This window comes from Archocentrus centrarchus, chromosome 5 (assembly GCF_007364275.1).
Source record: "Archocentrus centrarchus isolate MPI-CPG fArcCen1 chromosome 5, fArcCen1, whole genome shotgun sequence".
NCBI classification, from domain to species: domain Eukaryota; kingdom Metazoa; phylum Chordata; class Actinopteri; order Cichliformes; family Cichlidae; genus Archocentrus; species Archocentrus centrarchus.
In genome coordinates, this window is record NC_044350.1 from 25,879,258 (window position 1) to 25,895,885 (window position 16,628).

The window sequence follows — 16,628 nt, forward strand, 5'->3', positions numbered from 1 at the left end:
ACTTCAGTTTCCTGGTTGTTTTAGTAAATAATTTTTTTGTCATCAGTCTCTGTAAGTAATAGCGAATTATGTGTTTTTCAGCATCATCTACTCTAATGCCGGAGCTCTTGTCTGTCTTTTCTGTGTTTGAAATGAGGAAATGAATCTCGGAGGTCAGTTAAAGATCTCAAAGGCCAGCAGTCAGAGGTCAGTGGTCAGAGATAAGCATCAAATTAGGCTTTCAGAGTTTTGGTCAAGTACGCTTCACCTGGGTGCTTGGCTGAATGAATTTCTTTCAGAAGGATTAAAATTGACTTTGGGTATTTAATAACATAAAACAGTTTTGAGTGGTGTGTGTGCACTCACCTAGGTTACTACTGTAAAATAAGCTAGAGCAGCTGGTTAGCTTAGCTTAGCTTAGCTTAGCTTAGCGTAAAGACAGGATATTACTGCACCACACCCAGAAGGACTTACATTAAGGATTAAAGACAGTGCAGATTAAACAAACAAGATGTAATAAGATAATGTGATAACTATTAGATTTTTTTACCTTTTTTTTAACCAGAGTCAGATGAGCTGGCCTCCTGCTTGTAGTTTAGCCTCAGCTATCAACTGTTTTTTTTTTTTTTTAATTATTATCATCAATTTGGTGTCAAGACTAGAGAATGTATTTATGTTCTCAGCTAATTCTAGGCAAGAAAGTGAATAATTTTGCTTCACAAAAGGTAAAATCATTCATTTTGGCATACTCCAGATCAGAGTGAGAGCATTAAATTAAAATTAGCACGGCATGAAAACCAAGGACAGAGCATGCTTGTAAAACTGTGTGTACAGTACACTCATCAGTTGTTACCCTCAGAGTACCAGGAAATGACTATTTTTACCTTTTTCCTCTGATTTTAGGTGGTGTTTATTATTCTAACAGTTCTGCCCTTAGAGACTCTTCCTATTATGCAGCAAGAGCATAGTTGCAGACCTCAGCTTGCTCCTTTGACATTCGATATAATTGTTTTGCACTTAACCTGTTTTGCTCATTGAGATCTGGTTTGCAGGTGTGAAAATAAACTATTCCAAGACATCATCACATCTAGCACAATGTGAATAGGACTGCATGTAAAAACCATTTTCCAAGAGCAAGAAAGTGATTGTGTTTTCATTGCAAAATACAATGATTGTGCCTCCTGCAAACTAATAGTGCTATCAGACAGAAATTATTGCACTAGAAGTAACAGTTCCATCAGAGGCTGAACGATAATGTGGAAATGGAACTGGGGCTTCAAATTGAATAATGTTGCTAGGAATTACCTTTGTACTCTGCTTTGGTTGTTGCTGTGAATGTGTTAGGTATGAAGATGGAAATGAATGTTAATGAAAACTGTACTGAGTTGAATCTGACTATAACTTAAATGGAAATATTAGAATATTCAAAAGAAATCTCGAGATTGCTAATAATAATGACTGAACAGCATAAATTTGTCTCTGCAACACATTGCACGCAGTGAAAAATGACTACAAAAAGATCTGGGTCCATTATCAGTCTCCAAGCCAGAGCTTGAGAAACACCCTCCCACTCGAACTTACTGTAGGCACATACCAATCACGTTATTTGACCTTACAGTAGCACCAGTAATTCATCTCAGCCACTACTAGCTGTCTTGAGGTGTGTTTTGTTTTCTCATAAATGGTTGGTGCCAAATAGTGTCAGACAGAGAGGCAGGGAAGGCCTCTGGGACAGTGTGAGTGTGTGTGTGTGTGAATGTGAATGTGTGTGCATGTTTATATTCCTCTGTCTTTCAAGCTGCGGCCTCTGGCTGTGACCCCAGTGTTAATCACTCTACAGCCAGAACAACCACAGGCTTCTGTCGCCACTACTGCGGCTACAGCCCTTCTCCTCTGCTCCTTTATTTCAGTCTCATTCATGCTCCCTGTGCTGTTTTTATTTTTCTCCCTCAACCCCTCCATACCTACAGTATGTTCCCTACTTGGCCTCCTACTTAAACAAGATCATTATCCCCTTCCCCATTAGCTCTGGGATACACCCATGTCATTCTCATCCTCTCTCCATAACCTCAAACTGTCACCTTTTCTCTAGCCTATGCCTCCCCTTTAGGCTTCTTGAGCTTGGTATTTCTAAGCTCTGAAATAGCAGGGCTGCCCTGTCCTGATTTCACTAGCAAAGTGCAAAATAAGCTAAAGGCTGTTCTCTTTGTGTGGTCACTAAATAGGTAGTAGGGTTGTTAAAAAAAAAAAAAAAATGTTCGCTTGGTTATTAGTGTACTAATTGACAGGTTGGTAGACTAAAATGTTAGTATTTCCTGGTTGTGTTTTATTCTCATATTTTTTTATTATGATATACATGTCTTGATAATGGTTTGCTTTACCTTTATTGTGTTTATTTGAAAATATACAGAACTTTATGAATAAATCTAATAGCAGGAAAAAGCCAAACAAGAAGTTCTGGGTCTGAAAAATTAGAATGTAGAATTGCCAAAAACTGCAATTCTTAAAATGACCACATGAGGGTGGCTCCCAAAGCAGATCAATCCCCACAGACTTCCATGTTAAAATGTCCATTTTCACAGCAGAAAGTCTGAACTGCCGCTTGACCCTGTTTGTGGTGTTGGTGCCTTTTAGAGGATTTTTAATGCAACAATCTGCAAAATTTCTGGCAATGTGGTTAGACAGTATGGTTAGTTATGAAAACAGACTATACAAGGCTGTATTCCAGTTTATCTTTTTATATCTATGTTACTTAGAATTAAGTGGATGGATGGATGGATGGATGGATGGATGGATGGATGGATGGATGGATGGACTTAATTAGCAGATGTGTGCAGCTCACCCATACAGTCTAATGATGCAGCTTGGTTAGCAGTCAGCCTCTTGTCCTTACGTAGTCACTTCTGGCTCTAAAATAATGCAACTATAATGGTGAAGTTTGAGGCTTCAAAGTGGGGTCTAAAGAAATAATGGGTAATCTCACAGTATTGACTTTTTTTTGTATCTCATTCTGTGCGAAAAGCTTACCTCATACAACTTAAAAAATGTGATCTTAACAGAAATAATGTTTGATACTTTGTAAATATTTAAAGTAGTCATCACTGGAAATTCCTTTACTTACTGAAGCAGAAATTATAGCACAGTAGATCAGTTTCTTGGTTAATACTGCATGTTGGCTGACTTACAAAGGTTATTTAATGAAACCAGTGTTGCCTTTGATTAACTTATCATGCTTGCATATCTACACCTGAGTCTACAGAGCCTCGGAGGCTTGCAAAACAGTTCTGATATTCTAATATTAGAACTGTTTTGCAAGCAAATAATGGCAACGCTAAAAAAACTGATGTTGAGAAAGACATAGATGACTGATGTTGCACTAAATGCAAATGTTAATTTGTGCTAAATGCATGCAGAAGAGGATGATGGCAACATCATTAAGTGAAAAATAACCTAATGATGGTGGTAGAACAAAAATCAGAAAATCCCCAGAGTCATGAGGACTTGTCCTCAGGGTACATTATATATCTGTACTGCATTTTATGAAAATCTGTACCTATTTAAGTCTGCACAAAAGTGGTAGACTTACTGACCAACCAACAGACCAATTCACTGTGGAGTGATTAGAAATAAAATGAAAAAGTACATTATATAAACTTTTCTTTAGTAGATCTGGATGTGTGAGCATGACTGCCTGAACCAACTTGCTAGTCGACTAACTAGATGGCTGTGGGTGCAGTTGTTGTGATTATTACTCTGTTGTGCCTTTGTTGCTTCATGACACCCGGAGAATAATGGCAGTTAGGCATGCATAACACTTACAAACACACACTCAGGCTGTAGGCAAGCTAAGAGGAAGAGTGTGAGTTACACAAGCTTTGACAGGGCCTAATTATACAAGTCTCTAATGAACTGTAATTACTGACATTCACCGGAGCATCAAGGTCTATTGCAGTCATTAGGCTGCAGTGTTACACTCTTTCTGTATCGGCACTGACTGACAGAATTTCTGTCTCTTTTTTTTTTTTTTTTATCCCTTTTGTGATCTGTTGACCTCTGCCTTACTGTTTTCTCATCTCTCTCTCTCTCTCGTCTGTCTCTTTCTCTCTCTCTCTCTCTGTATTTATCTCTCTCTCTCTCGCTCCCTGTGTCTCTCTGCTACAGTTTGATGGTGACAACATGTACATGAATGAAAACAATCATGAGTTCCTCCCGCCAAACCAGGTGAGTCAAAATTGCTCATAATGGAATACCTGCTCCTCGGCTTTTTTCCTCTTGTTACATCTCATCCTCAAAATCATTGCCTGAGCTGCTTTAAAGCCATTTTTCTTTCACTGTTGTCAATTCCTGTTAAGATGAACAACAAGTTGCTGTTACTGAAAACAGCCATCGAGTTATGTGACATCAGCTGAAAGCAAATGGACTGAAGATAGTTTATTCATGTTTCCTCTCACAAATGTAACAAAGAACATGCTTAAATGCTCTATACATATAACCAAACAAATAAAATGGTATCACAATCAAAGATTTGTCATACAAAGAACAATTAACAGTAAAATTGGTAATATAATAACAAATACAACACTAGACAATTAAATTGATAGACCATTTAAGCTGATTAGTCATGTCAAAGGTCTTAAAAAGTAAACACTGTAGTCACAATTTTTTAATGACTAGATTCTTGAGATATAAGGTATGATGATATAGAAAATGTGTGTATTAAATATGTGATTGGTACCTTTATAATAGAAAACATATGCTGCTTTCTTTAATAAACTGAAGCTGGACTCAGCTACTACATTTATAGTGCAGAAGGTATGGGAACCCCATGGCTGCTAGTTCATCATATACTAATCTGGCATGATTAGAGTTCTGCTAAGCACATGGAAACCAGAGAACCTAAACTATCAAACCTGCCCAAATTTCACACAGACTGAGCGGTGACCTTTCTGTAAAGTGACAGAGTCAACCATGAAGCTGACTCTGTCATCATAAAATTTTAATTCCCTATATTCCAAATGTTCAGTGCACACAATTTTGGTAAAAGCCAACATAAAGAAACATTTGGGCTTCATTACAAAGGATTTATTAAGTTAGAATGTGCTCTTCTACAGTACATGGCAACTCTGCCAGATACACTGTAGCACAGCTGGTCATGAACAACTGGGAGACCATATGGTTGTGTTTGGACAGGGGGATTTGTGGAGTTTGGGAATAAGCCCATCTGACATACACAGGGGAGCAGGGAATTTGTCCCTGTCAATTGCAATTATTAGAACCAACCCGGAGGCTACAGTAGTTCTGTGTTTCAGTTGCATTTGTTTTTTTTGCTTAATTTCTTAATTCTCTGGTTTGTTAAGGTTTGGCTTACAGCCCACAGAGCTGCTTGTGTTGCCGTTTCCGCATATATAAAGTTTACTGAAAAGCCCTTGACAACAAATATGTCTGTCACAAAGTAATTTCAAGTGGAACAGTGCTGTTAACTGACAGACTCTTCCATGCAGATACTTGGCTTTCTAAAAAAAAAATCTAACCACTGCTTTTATTATTCATTTTGATATAGCACATGTGGCTTTACTACAGTGCTGATTGACTGAATACAGGTCACGGTGATGGGCTCAGTGCTTTATGCTGAGTTACTGAGGGGTAGGTAAAACACTGCAAATTTGTTAGAGAAGACACAGCGAGTGAGTGGGAGATAGGTAGGGAACAGGGAAGCAGGAGCGAAAGAGACAGAGGGAAATAGCGTGAAAGACGGTGATAGGATGAGAGACGATTTTGCTTTGCTCTGTGTTATACTTTGTTTACTCAAGATCCCCTCATATTTGACATGTGCCTTGCTCTATTCTCCGCTTCACCAAGTTTAGCCTCTCGTTGCCTCTGACAGCTAGAATCAGGGAGGCCTAAGGGGTGGACACACACTCTGACAACAAAATGTAGAGATGGGAGAAATACAAAAATCACTGATCTGCACCTCCTTAGCCGTGCTCAAATTCTGCGCTACGTTTTAATCCAAGCAGATTTTAAATATAGTGTGGTCACACTGGAATAGGAGCAAAGAATTCACAAAAAAAAAAGAATTTTTGCTTTTGTTGAGACAGCTCACAGAACATCTTAAATCTTTATGAATTTTAATAAACAGTGACATACCAAAGTCATACATATCTCTAATCCATACTACAACCCAAGTACGCAATGTTTTATGTACTTATTATGTTACACTGTCTTTGTGGTCAGCACACAAAGAAATAAATATATAAATAAATTAATATTTTCTGCAGTGTTCTGGAGTGACCAGCATCAGTAGTTTGTTTTCAGGAAAACGCTTTACATCGACAGCATTCATAAGCACTCATAAAACAGATTTTAATACGCATGCATGCGTTCTGTTTTGAATATTTAGTCATTAAATTTGGAACAAAGCAACAGTTTGATATCAAGTGCACTAATATTCTGTAATATATACTCCATGTTCCTCAGAAGTAACGCTATCAACACTTGTGTTGTTCACAAATGTTTAAATTTTATTACGATAACTATTATTCTTACAGAAGTGTGTAATACAGTATACAGCGTGTGCTCCGTTCTCAGTATAGCCTATCTTGAACTTAAACTAATCATACTGCCTAAAGCTGACATTTCTGTGGTTGCTGCTTTATTATCTCCCTTAACTTATCTTTCACCCATTTTCTGACTCCCCCTCTTTTGCTCTTTTGCTCACTGTTTCTCTTTTTCACTCTCTACCCCCATTGCATTTAAATGCATTTGGGTCAGCGGTTCTGCCTTGAAACTGTGTGAAGAGTGTGTTTTTCACTGCTCGGCTTTCTCTCACTTCAGTTTCACCGTGTAATTGCTCTATTTAACGTGGCTCACCTATATGAATTAATTTTCTATATGTATTGCAGCTTCATGTAGGTCACACATATGACACTGTTGAGTAAATCTGGCAAAGTAACTACATCAAATTTTGTAGTGCTTAGATGGGTATGTTCTAGTGATGAGTCACAAGGAAATGGGGTCAGTGCCATTGTCATATCGATGTTCCCATGAGCATCGCTGTCTGACCCTCCTTAGTTCTCTGTAGAATTTCTTCTTCCCCCAAGCAGAGTGACAGAGTGTTAGTGATTCAATGACAAGGTCATGGACCCTGGTCTTAGCATCAACAAGCTCTTTGTCTGCCCCTGTGGCCACTGGCCATTGTCATGGCATCACTGTAGAAAAGAGTAACCAACGAGAAGAAGCTCTGGTATTTTCTAGTGTTGTCACAGATGTTTGAACTGACAAAATCTCCTCACTTGGAAGGATTAGAGCACCTCCTAAGTAGAGGCTTTTGTATTATAAAGGTCTTAGTAGACCAGATCACCTGAGGTAAGATTCCTCTTGCTATAACTAAACAGAACAGTGCGAAGCGACACGATCAAAGATGATGCACTGTGAAAGATTTCTTCTCATAGCTCCATGGCAAAGTGAAAGAAACAGTATATACTTCATCAGCACTTTACCTTGACAATGTTTTCTTTTGATGTCTTTCTCCCTGACTTATGAATTAATTTAGCAGAACTGCTGTTTGAGAGAAATATGTCACAGAAAAAAGAACACGAGAAAGAAATGGGAGGGGGGGGAGGGGGAACTGCACAGGGGAATAATTCGGCTAATGGAGTGACTGTTTGGATATTCAGCAGAAGTAGGAATGGAGATTATGATCTTGCAATTAGCGTAACAAGGTTTTATTGATTGGCTGCTGCTGTAGCGTCTTTGCTGCCAAGACACTGCATGTGGCTTTAACATGCACACTGTGTGTAGCCCAGCCAGTCACACTAGTTCTTCTACTACAATATGACCAGAGCAGAATCAAGCTCAGTGTTACCATCAAGCCACGGCCATTTCCTGATCATCAAAGCTGAAATATTATGGATTGTCGAGTTGAAAGAGTCTGTTTGAATGCCTGATGATAAAGTGGACTACATTTGCATTTTCCGCTCACTTTTAAGTTAATGCATTGCCCTCCTTCCCCTTTGAGTGAAATGCAGGTATAAAAAGGCAGCTTCTGATAGCGAGCAATTTGAAAGTTTGTCTGCCTGTTTTACATGTTCGGAGCTCAAATGATATTTTCACGGTAAGTTTGATGCAATTTCTCATCTCAGTTACTATTTTGTAACTCATTGCCGGCAAGGATTATGGAAGTCCCATGGGTGTTGTAATTGTAATTAGAGAGGTGAGTGCCAACAGTAGATCTGTTAGACACAGAGAACTAGAGAAACATTGATAGAAATGATTTTTTTTTTTTTTTTTTTTAGGGCAGCCAGCAGATGTGAATATCATTATGTTTATAAAACAAGATGACAGATTAAACTCATTTGTGTTTTTTAATTCATCTTGTTTTTAATGAGCGATTTATTGGCATAGGAGCTCTTGTTAACAGATCTGAACAGACATGCCCATCACATATTTTAGTGCCTAAACTTGAAGAAACTCCCCTCTTATGAATATGATTGAGCCCTCAATAAAGCTCCCTTGTGTCTCTCATCTTCTACCATATGTTTCTGATGAGCCATTGTAGAACATGATCCCATAGTCTTTTATGTCCAACCTTTGACAAATCTATCACCTCTTCCCTCTATGCTCTGAATTAAAGGCCCATTCCACCTTTCCAGTTTAGATGAATAATTCGCTTGTTTGGCAGCAGCCCAAAGCCCAGCCAGCATGTCTGGAACCTTGGTGGAGCCTGATTGGTCAGGTTCAGTCGTGTGTGACTGACAGGAAGCCTGCTGATTGGGGGAGACCGTATCTTTGGATCGTTGCACTGATTAAAGCCTTGCAGCAGCATTTTGTACACTCCCGCAGTTTGGGGTCCCCGCACTAGCGCCCTGGCCCTGCTGGTCTGAATTACAGCTTGGTCGTATTAGTCTGATTTACAGCTTCCTCCTGCTGTTTAGATTGGAGTTGGGTACCAGAATGGCAGGCTCCTCCTCTACTATACTTCCACCTGCCCCCTCCTCTTCATATTGATTCCCCCACTTTGTGCCTCACCCTTTACTTGTCACCCCAATCTCTCCAACCTCTTTTCTGTTGCATTTATCCCACCTCACCTGGTTTAACTCATTTTCAAGTCCCCCTGACTATCTGTCCTCTACTATGTCTTCTGCTCCTCATCCCCTCTTTTACTCTGGCCCACCATTTTCTTCTCCCCCTTCCCTTTGTTCTTTGTTTTTTTGCCTTATTTCCACTTCCCTATAACCTGTCTTCACACTCAGTGTCCACCCGTGTACTTGTCCATCTTTTCTCATATGTCCCTCTAACCTCTCACAACACCCCTTTACCTTTCCTACCCAGCAGCTCTCCCCTTCTCTCTTTCTCTCTTTCACTCCCTCACTGCATCTTTTGTGAAAATGAAAACAAAGAGCAGCCTGCCAAAATATTTCTATAGCCATTCGCTGACGAAGCAGGGAGCAGAGACAAAGCAAAAAGATGTGCAGGCATATTTGTCGCGGCAGCAGAAAGATGGAAAGCTCTGTCCCCGTGGCCTTTTTACAGTCATTTGGAAACTCCCCACCTCTCCCTCATCTCTCTTGCCCTGTTTAAAAGCCCTCTGTTTGAAATACTCATCTGACATGGCACTATATATAAATGCACAGTTGTATATTTGTATAAGGGCCTCACTCTGCTAAGCTGTCCATCCCCATGTTGCCCTAGGTGATCAGATGAAACTAATGCATTCCAACTTTAGTGTGTTTCTGCAGGCCTTTCATCTCATTGGATAAAGTGAGTGTTTGTTAGGGAACAAACACTCTTGTGCTAGATTATATGTTAAAGTATAATAGAAGACTTTTTAATTTTTTTTTTAGTTAAACTTGCAAAGTTTGCCTTGAATTGTTTTTCTCTCGTGGCTGTGAAAAAAAAAGCTGTGGGTTATTAGAGAGGAAAATGTTACATTCAACCACAATTCATTAGCAAAATATTTGGTTAATTATTGATGCAGTATCTTTAAGGTATGAGGAAAACTCAGAGCTGATATCGATCTATGTTGACTTATTTCCTGTGCTTAGAGAAAGTTGAAAAGAGGTGGTGTAATTTCTCTTATTAAACTAGTTAAACAGCACACAACAAAAATGTTTGTACAAAGCCTATAAGCAAATGGCTTTTATAGTTTTACATTAAATGGATTTGTGAGTTTTTCTGTCTTGTAATTCTGTAGGGGTAGAGAGTCACAAAGGAGAGAAGATAAAGATAGAAAGTAAATACAAAAACAGGACACATGAGCGCTATCAAAGTAAAACAGGAAATAACCCAAAAAAAAAAAAAAAAAAGGCAAATAACTAACACAGATATGTAAAGACTTGCATTAAACTTGGTAAGATAGTGTAACACAGAAAGGACCAACACATGGATGAGATAGAGGGATGAGGAGACAGGGGAACACTGAGATACAGGAAGCATACAGACATTAGAAAAAACTAGAACCGAGGGAAGCAGTCAAAGATCCAGTGATTACTAAACAAAAACCCTGCATCATGACAAGGAGAAACCACAATGGTTATAGGAAATACCCATATTCACAATGACTAATGTGTAGAGAAGCTGAGAGAGAAAAATGGGACTGGGCAGTTACTGTATTCAAATCATTCTTTTTTTTTTTAACTCAAAGTAGTTTCACTAATCAAGGACACAAAAATAGTCAGGAGACAAATATAAATTAATTTGAAATACCAGCAAAAGTACTGCAAAATGTAGTCTTAGTTTAACCATTAGTTTAATTACATGCAGTTCACTACTTCAAACACAGCTATGGTCAAGCTCAGGATAACTGTTGTGTACAAATGGTTTAGCTGTAAAACTGTGACTTCTGTCACCATGTGGGGAATAATTAATTGTTATGAATAAATAATTAGGTTACTGCTGTTGTGCTTCATGCATGAATGTTCACAACTCTGTCATTGTGGAGATACTCATATGGATTATGTTTAGTTTATGACACTTCAGGCATTTAATGAGTTCAGAGGAAAAACTCCCACAAAGAGCAACAAATAGAATTTCAGCTCCTTGTTTTGTTGGACCAGGACACAGGACTTAACACCTGACAGGATTAAGCACCTAAGCTATATTTTGTGTTCTTCTGTGTTTTTGGAACAGCATTAGTTCTGTTTTCTAGCAGTAAGCTTGATGTTCAAACTCAGCACCGTGAGCAAAAGAAAACCTTTTTAACTTCGCTGTTTTTCATAAGGAAGGGGCTTCGAGGCTTCCCCTGATTTGTTGTGAGATTTGTTTGGGCAGCATGAACGCATGAGACTGATGGTGAAAGCATGTTGGCACGCAACAGAAGCAAATTGGAAGAATTGGAAACACAATACGAACAAGGGTTAGCGCTGCATGAATACGAACAAGGGTTAGCGCTGCATGAAAGCTCCTTAAAGAATAATTTCTATACCGAATAGAATAGCCAAATTAGCCAAATAGCCAAATTAGGAGCAAGAATGAATATTCGCATGAATCGCCTCTGTGAGGCTGCCTGCATTAACGGTGTGAGGCAAGTCTGAATGTTAGCTCTTAGGATATTTTGTCATGAAAAGGTTAAAAAAAAAAAAAATGTTATTTGATGTCAAATAAATAGATAATAGATTAAAAGCCTGAAGTTAGTGGGATATGATTCAGATTTAAGGTTACATGAATAGCATCACCAGAGAGATTGAAGACAAGCATTAAAGAATCCTGCATTAAAACCTACAGGAGAATTTGTTAGTGCTTCAATAGAGAAAAGGCGCCCAGAGCTGTTTCAAAATGGCCGCCCAGTGGCAAGACTTATTGGCAGTTGGTGCGGTCGCTCTAATCTAACACTTGGAGAAACTGAAAAAAACAAAGAAAAACTGGGAGTGCGCCAAAATTAGGTAAATGTCTTCTGGATGAACTGACTGACCAGCATAGCCATATTAAGGCTAGCATGTTTTTGTTTATATGTAACTCATTTTTTGTGGACACTTTGGTGATACACGAATTATGACTTGCAGCACAGAACTCTAGTGAGAGACAGGGAGGTTCATTGACCCTGGAGAGCTGTCTCCTCCACTCTCCTCCATTCACAACCAGCCTCTTATTAACAATGGCACCAAGAGTACGAGGGTCCAGATGTTATTCTCCTGCTCCCACCAGCTGTGCCAGCCTCCAATACACAGCCTCATTGACTCTGAACCAGCGAAGCAAGACACTTAAGAACACACTGACACCGGACTCGCACAGAGCGTGCAGTCTCTTACAGTAGGTTTTTGTTTTTAAAAAGGAGGATACCTAAGAAATGTCCACATAAGCAGTTAAGAGCTGTTGCTCATGCCCGTGAAATGACACACACTCAAACACCCATATGCATTCTCATCAGCCACATGCTCTTTACAACCCCTACTCTTGGTGTGGAGTTAGCAGGAGAGTTATTTGTGGGTGACAAGATCCTAACAATTCTGAGAATAATGCACATTTGTTTGGATGACTGCGCCATCAGCTCTCCCTTTGTTATTTTGAGCATTGTTAGAGTCAGTTTGTAAGGATCCATCAACCCTTTATTCTGCTGTTTTTTTTTTTTTTTTTGTCCATTTACTTGTTCCTATAACAATAATTAGTTTTGTCATTCAGCCACAGTAGCACTATTGTCCACATGCTAATAATGATTTTTGACAGTGGGCGCAGAAAAGCAGATAACTGAAGAGTCATTAAAAATAAAAATATGAAAAAAAAACCCAAAAAAAAAACAGCTGACTGGCTGCTGTTTTTGGCTTGTTGAGTCTCTGGCCTTCTTCGGCATAGTTGTAACTCAGCAATAGGCAGTGGCTGTTGCTAAGCCTTGTTGATCAGGTAGTGGTGTGCCAGTGAGGAAAGTTGAAAAGACTTGGGTCTTTAGGAGACATGGCTGCTCCCAACATGAAGTGACAGAGGGGACTCTGGAAATAATACTGTATGTCTGCCAGTGTAACATTGTAATTATAGATTCATGCTGTCAGACAATAAGTTTGATTGTGGTTCTAATTGGAAATGTGGGCTTCATCTCTTTCCCCATGCACCTTTATTTTCATGCTACTTCCTCTCTGTTTCATCCTTTCTCCTCTCATTCTCTCGAGCTACCTCCTCTACCCACACGCAGCAGTATGAACATCAGCATCACAATCACTCTAGATGACTATTGGGAAACCTGAGCTATCTTGTGCAACCATGGTTTATTTTTTTCCGACCACATTACTGGAGATCGCAGTTGTCACTGTACGCCATCTGCATGTCATTACTACTACAAGGTCCTGAACTCTTTCTGTGTTTCCAAGACCAGAGAAAGATTTTTTTTTTTTTAAATTATCAGTAAATAACTCAATTTCAAAATAACATTGCTTTTCTGTTTGGCAACGATTTTAATGTTGTGTTCAGCAATAATAATGTGCTTGTTACAGTTGACAGTACATGTTCTATTTATCTTTTTTTTTGCCAATATCAAGTGTTATTTGACAGGAACAGAAGAGACAGAAACAACATGAGAGAAGAGGGTCAGTAGGACATTTTCACTGGTTCAAATTAATAAAAAAAAAATGAAGAGAAAAAAAAACACAGAAGGCAGCTAGTTTCTCAGCACTTGTGTCTGTTTGCAGAATAAAAAGAAAGCATATGAGAAACAGAAAGAAACAGAGGTACAAGGGAGGTTGTGTTTGTTATTTGATAAAGCCTCCCTTATAACCTCAGCATGTTGTGCAATAGCGCTGGCTCTCCTTCAACTCTGCGGTGTGCCACTTCAAATTAGTCGCTTGTGGAGAGGGTCTGCCCCATCTTTGCAAAATGCATTAGTACACCACTCAGAGCCTCATACAGCCTAGGGTTAAACACAAATTATATCATTTCTGTCATCCAATCAAATCAGAGTGACCTCTTGACCTGCAAGATGAGTCAAATGCATAATGAAATATGACGTGGCACAAAAGCTCTGATTCTAATCTGTTCTGACACGCGATCAGATGAGGATGACCTCCTGACCTTGACTGACAAGTGAGACGGGCACTTGGAACAGGGAGAATGAAGGGAAACTTAAAAGGAAAAGGGAGAAACATACACAATTAGAAAGGCAGGTTTGAGTCAGAGGGAGGTTAGTTAGTAATCAGCTCAGGGTCTGGGGTGAATGGGGCCATCTGCATCTTTTGACTTTAGACAGTTTGTGCTCACCTTAATTATTCTCTGCATTCTCTCCGTATTTTCCTTTCTTCTCCATCGGTTTCTTCACGGGGTTTATTTCTTTGAAAGAGTTTATTTCCTCTCTTCTCATCCTCCTGTGAGACACTCATTCACTGAAAAGATACCAAGTACATGGTGGTTTAGCATCCCCATCCCCACAGTTCCAAATTTCCAAACAGTAAAATAGTGACAGATAAATAAAGCAGCTGGGCTGTTTTAGAGAGAGATGAGATGACAGAGGGATGGATAGGAAGGGGGCTGATCAGAGTCTTCGGGATGTGGAACAGGGCCAGAAATTTGGGGGCTTTACAAGGGACAGAGCCGACTGGGATTGAGCCAGCCAAGAGAGGAAGAGGAAAGTGGAGGTGTAGGGTGGATGTAACTGGATCTTCTGCCCATTTTCCTTCCCTCTCTTGCATGATATTGTAGCAGAAGAACAGCTATGGCTTTAATTAAGCCTGAATTGAAAGAAAGAGATGGCTAGATAAAGGGAGAAGCCAAGGGAAACAAGAAAGAATATCAAAAACAGCAAGAGAAGAGTTCATGCCTTTTAGATTAGGCATTTAAAAATAACTGATCTCTGTTGTCAGACAAGCATTATTTGCCTTTGTTGTATTACAATAAAACAAGAGCTCTGTGTGCACTAGTAAACAGGATCATTCTTGAATATGCAGTATAATCCCCCTTCTCAAGAGCAATGACAGAGGGAGTAAAAAAAAAAAAGATGATTCTTTTAAATTCATCCCAAAGATAAATTCACAGTTTTCTTCACAAACCGGATTGCATGGAATGAGAGATAACAAGGCCTGACTTTGTCTGCAGAGTGCTGCATGGCGAATTTGGGAAGACATCAGAACGAAGAGTGTCAGAGGTGATGGAAGTGGTGATGTATGAGTATTTCAAGGATAAATCACCACTTTGACAAAGCTCTTCAATAGGCAGATAAGTGCACATTAGTGGTAAGACAGATATGTCATCATCTGTCTTTGAGCTGTCGGTCCCGCCCTGTTTGCGAAACAGACGTTGACTTGGGAGGACACCAAACTCTTCGTCCATGTGGAACACAAGGATCCGGCATGAAAACACAGCACTTAGTGTGTCACTTGATGTCTTGCTAGTGGAGCTTTTCCCAGTCTGTGGCCCACCTGTCAAAATAATGTTTGCGTCATGAAATTCCTTTGATTTACTGAGGGGGGAAAAAAATGATACAAGTACAGCTGAAAAGAATGGGTTTTTGTGATTATTGTGTTACCATTATGTGCCGGATTTAAAGTGTTCTCACTGAAAAAGAACTTGAACAATCAATCAAAATAAACAGTAGATTATTCTTTGTCAGTTGAAGCTTAATAGCCTGATAATTTTATGCAAGAGGAAACATTATGCCAGGAGGGTAACCATCATTCTATGTAATGCTGAAAAAGACAAGTAGCCTTTTATTGAACATATGAATTATAATTGACAGATGAGCATTTTAAAATGGATATACAATTTAATATTAGGTAGGCGATGTCCCAAATCCTGATTTCTACAGGCATCATAACAATAATCTAATAAGTAGAAGAATATAGAGATAATGAGCCATTAGCCGCAGTCAATATCGTCTCCAGAAGGCCTTGAATACTCAGGCAGTGTTACAGAGGGAGGGAGAGATCTGTGCCAAATAAAAGACAAGCTGGAAAGCTCCCCAATCAATGTTATTTTCTCTCTCAGTCCCAGACCAACTGTCTATTCATCTGTTTCTTTCAAATGAAAGGTGTGCTGGTATGTAACACTTACAGTCGAGAGATCTGTCTCTTAATTAAAATGTTACAGATTGCGTTCGCTCACAGTGAAGACAGCATACTGCGTATTGGAAATAATGTTCCCTATAGTGTGCTACATTGATCAGATGAGGAAAATAAAGGATGGTGAAAAATATAGTGCTGAAAATAGAATCTGCGGCTTTTTGAGGGAGAACAGCCTTGACTATTGAAAGTAAACCAATGATGAGTACTTTATAGGTAAAAGAAAAAAACTTGGTGGTGATGGTGGTGGGGGTGCTGTGTGTTTGAATAGGTACTTCCATTCTAGGACACATGCTGGTCTATACGATCCATCAAATACATTGCCTTGGTTTGGATTTTACTTTTAAAGGAGAAAAGAGTATACATTAGCCAGAGTGTACATGTGGTTCTGTACATGCAATCTCATTCTGAATAGAGACATATGAATAATTTATCTTGCTACAATCCAACTGGGAATGTCCTTGGTATTTACATTTTATCATCAAGGGCACTGGATGAGCCTTCATAGCAATCCAACACATGACTCATTCTCAGTCCTTGTTCCCTTGCACAATCAAACCCAATGGACGGGACCAGGGAAATATTTCAGTAGCTGGGATATAGATGAATTTACTGAGAAAACAAAAGATTAATGAACATGCTAGGTGATCGCTAAAGCATGGTGGTCTTTAGATTACA

General features: G+C 39.2%; 1 protein-coding gene across 4 annotated transcripts in view; it reads left to right on the top strand.

Annotated features, from left to right (window-relative positions):
* The window catches only part of tox2 (TOX high mobility group box family member 2), an 86,867-nt gene that overhangs the window by 40,368 nt on the left and 29,871 nt on the right, over window positions 1–16,628 (top strand). For all 4 annotated transcript variants that reach the window (XM_030729319.1, XM_030729321.1, XM_030729322.1 and 1 more), the window contains exon 3: window positions 4,141–4,200. In XM_030729319.1, coding sequence (XP_030585179.1) covers window positions 4,141–4,200 — 60 coding nt within the window. The remainder of the gene's footprint in view (window positions 1–4,140; window positions 4,201–16,628) is intronic.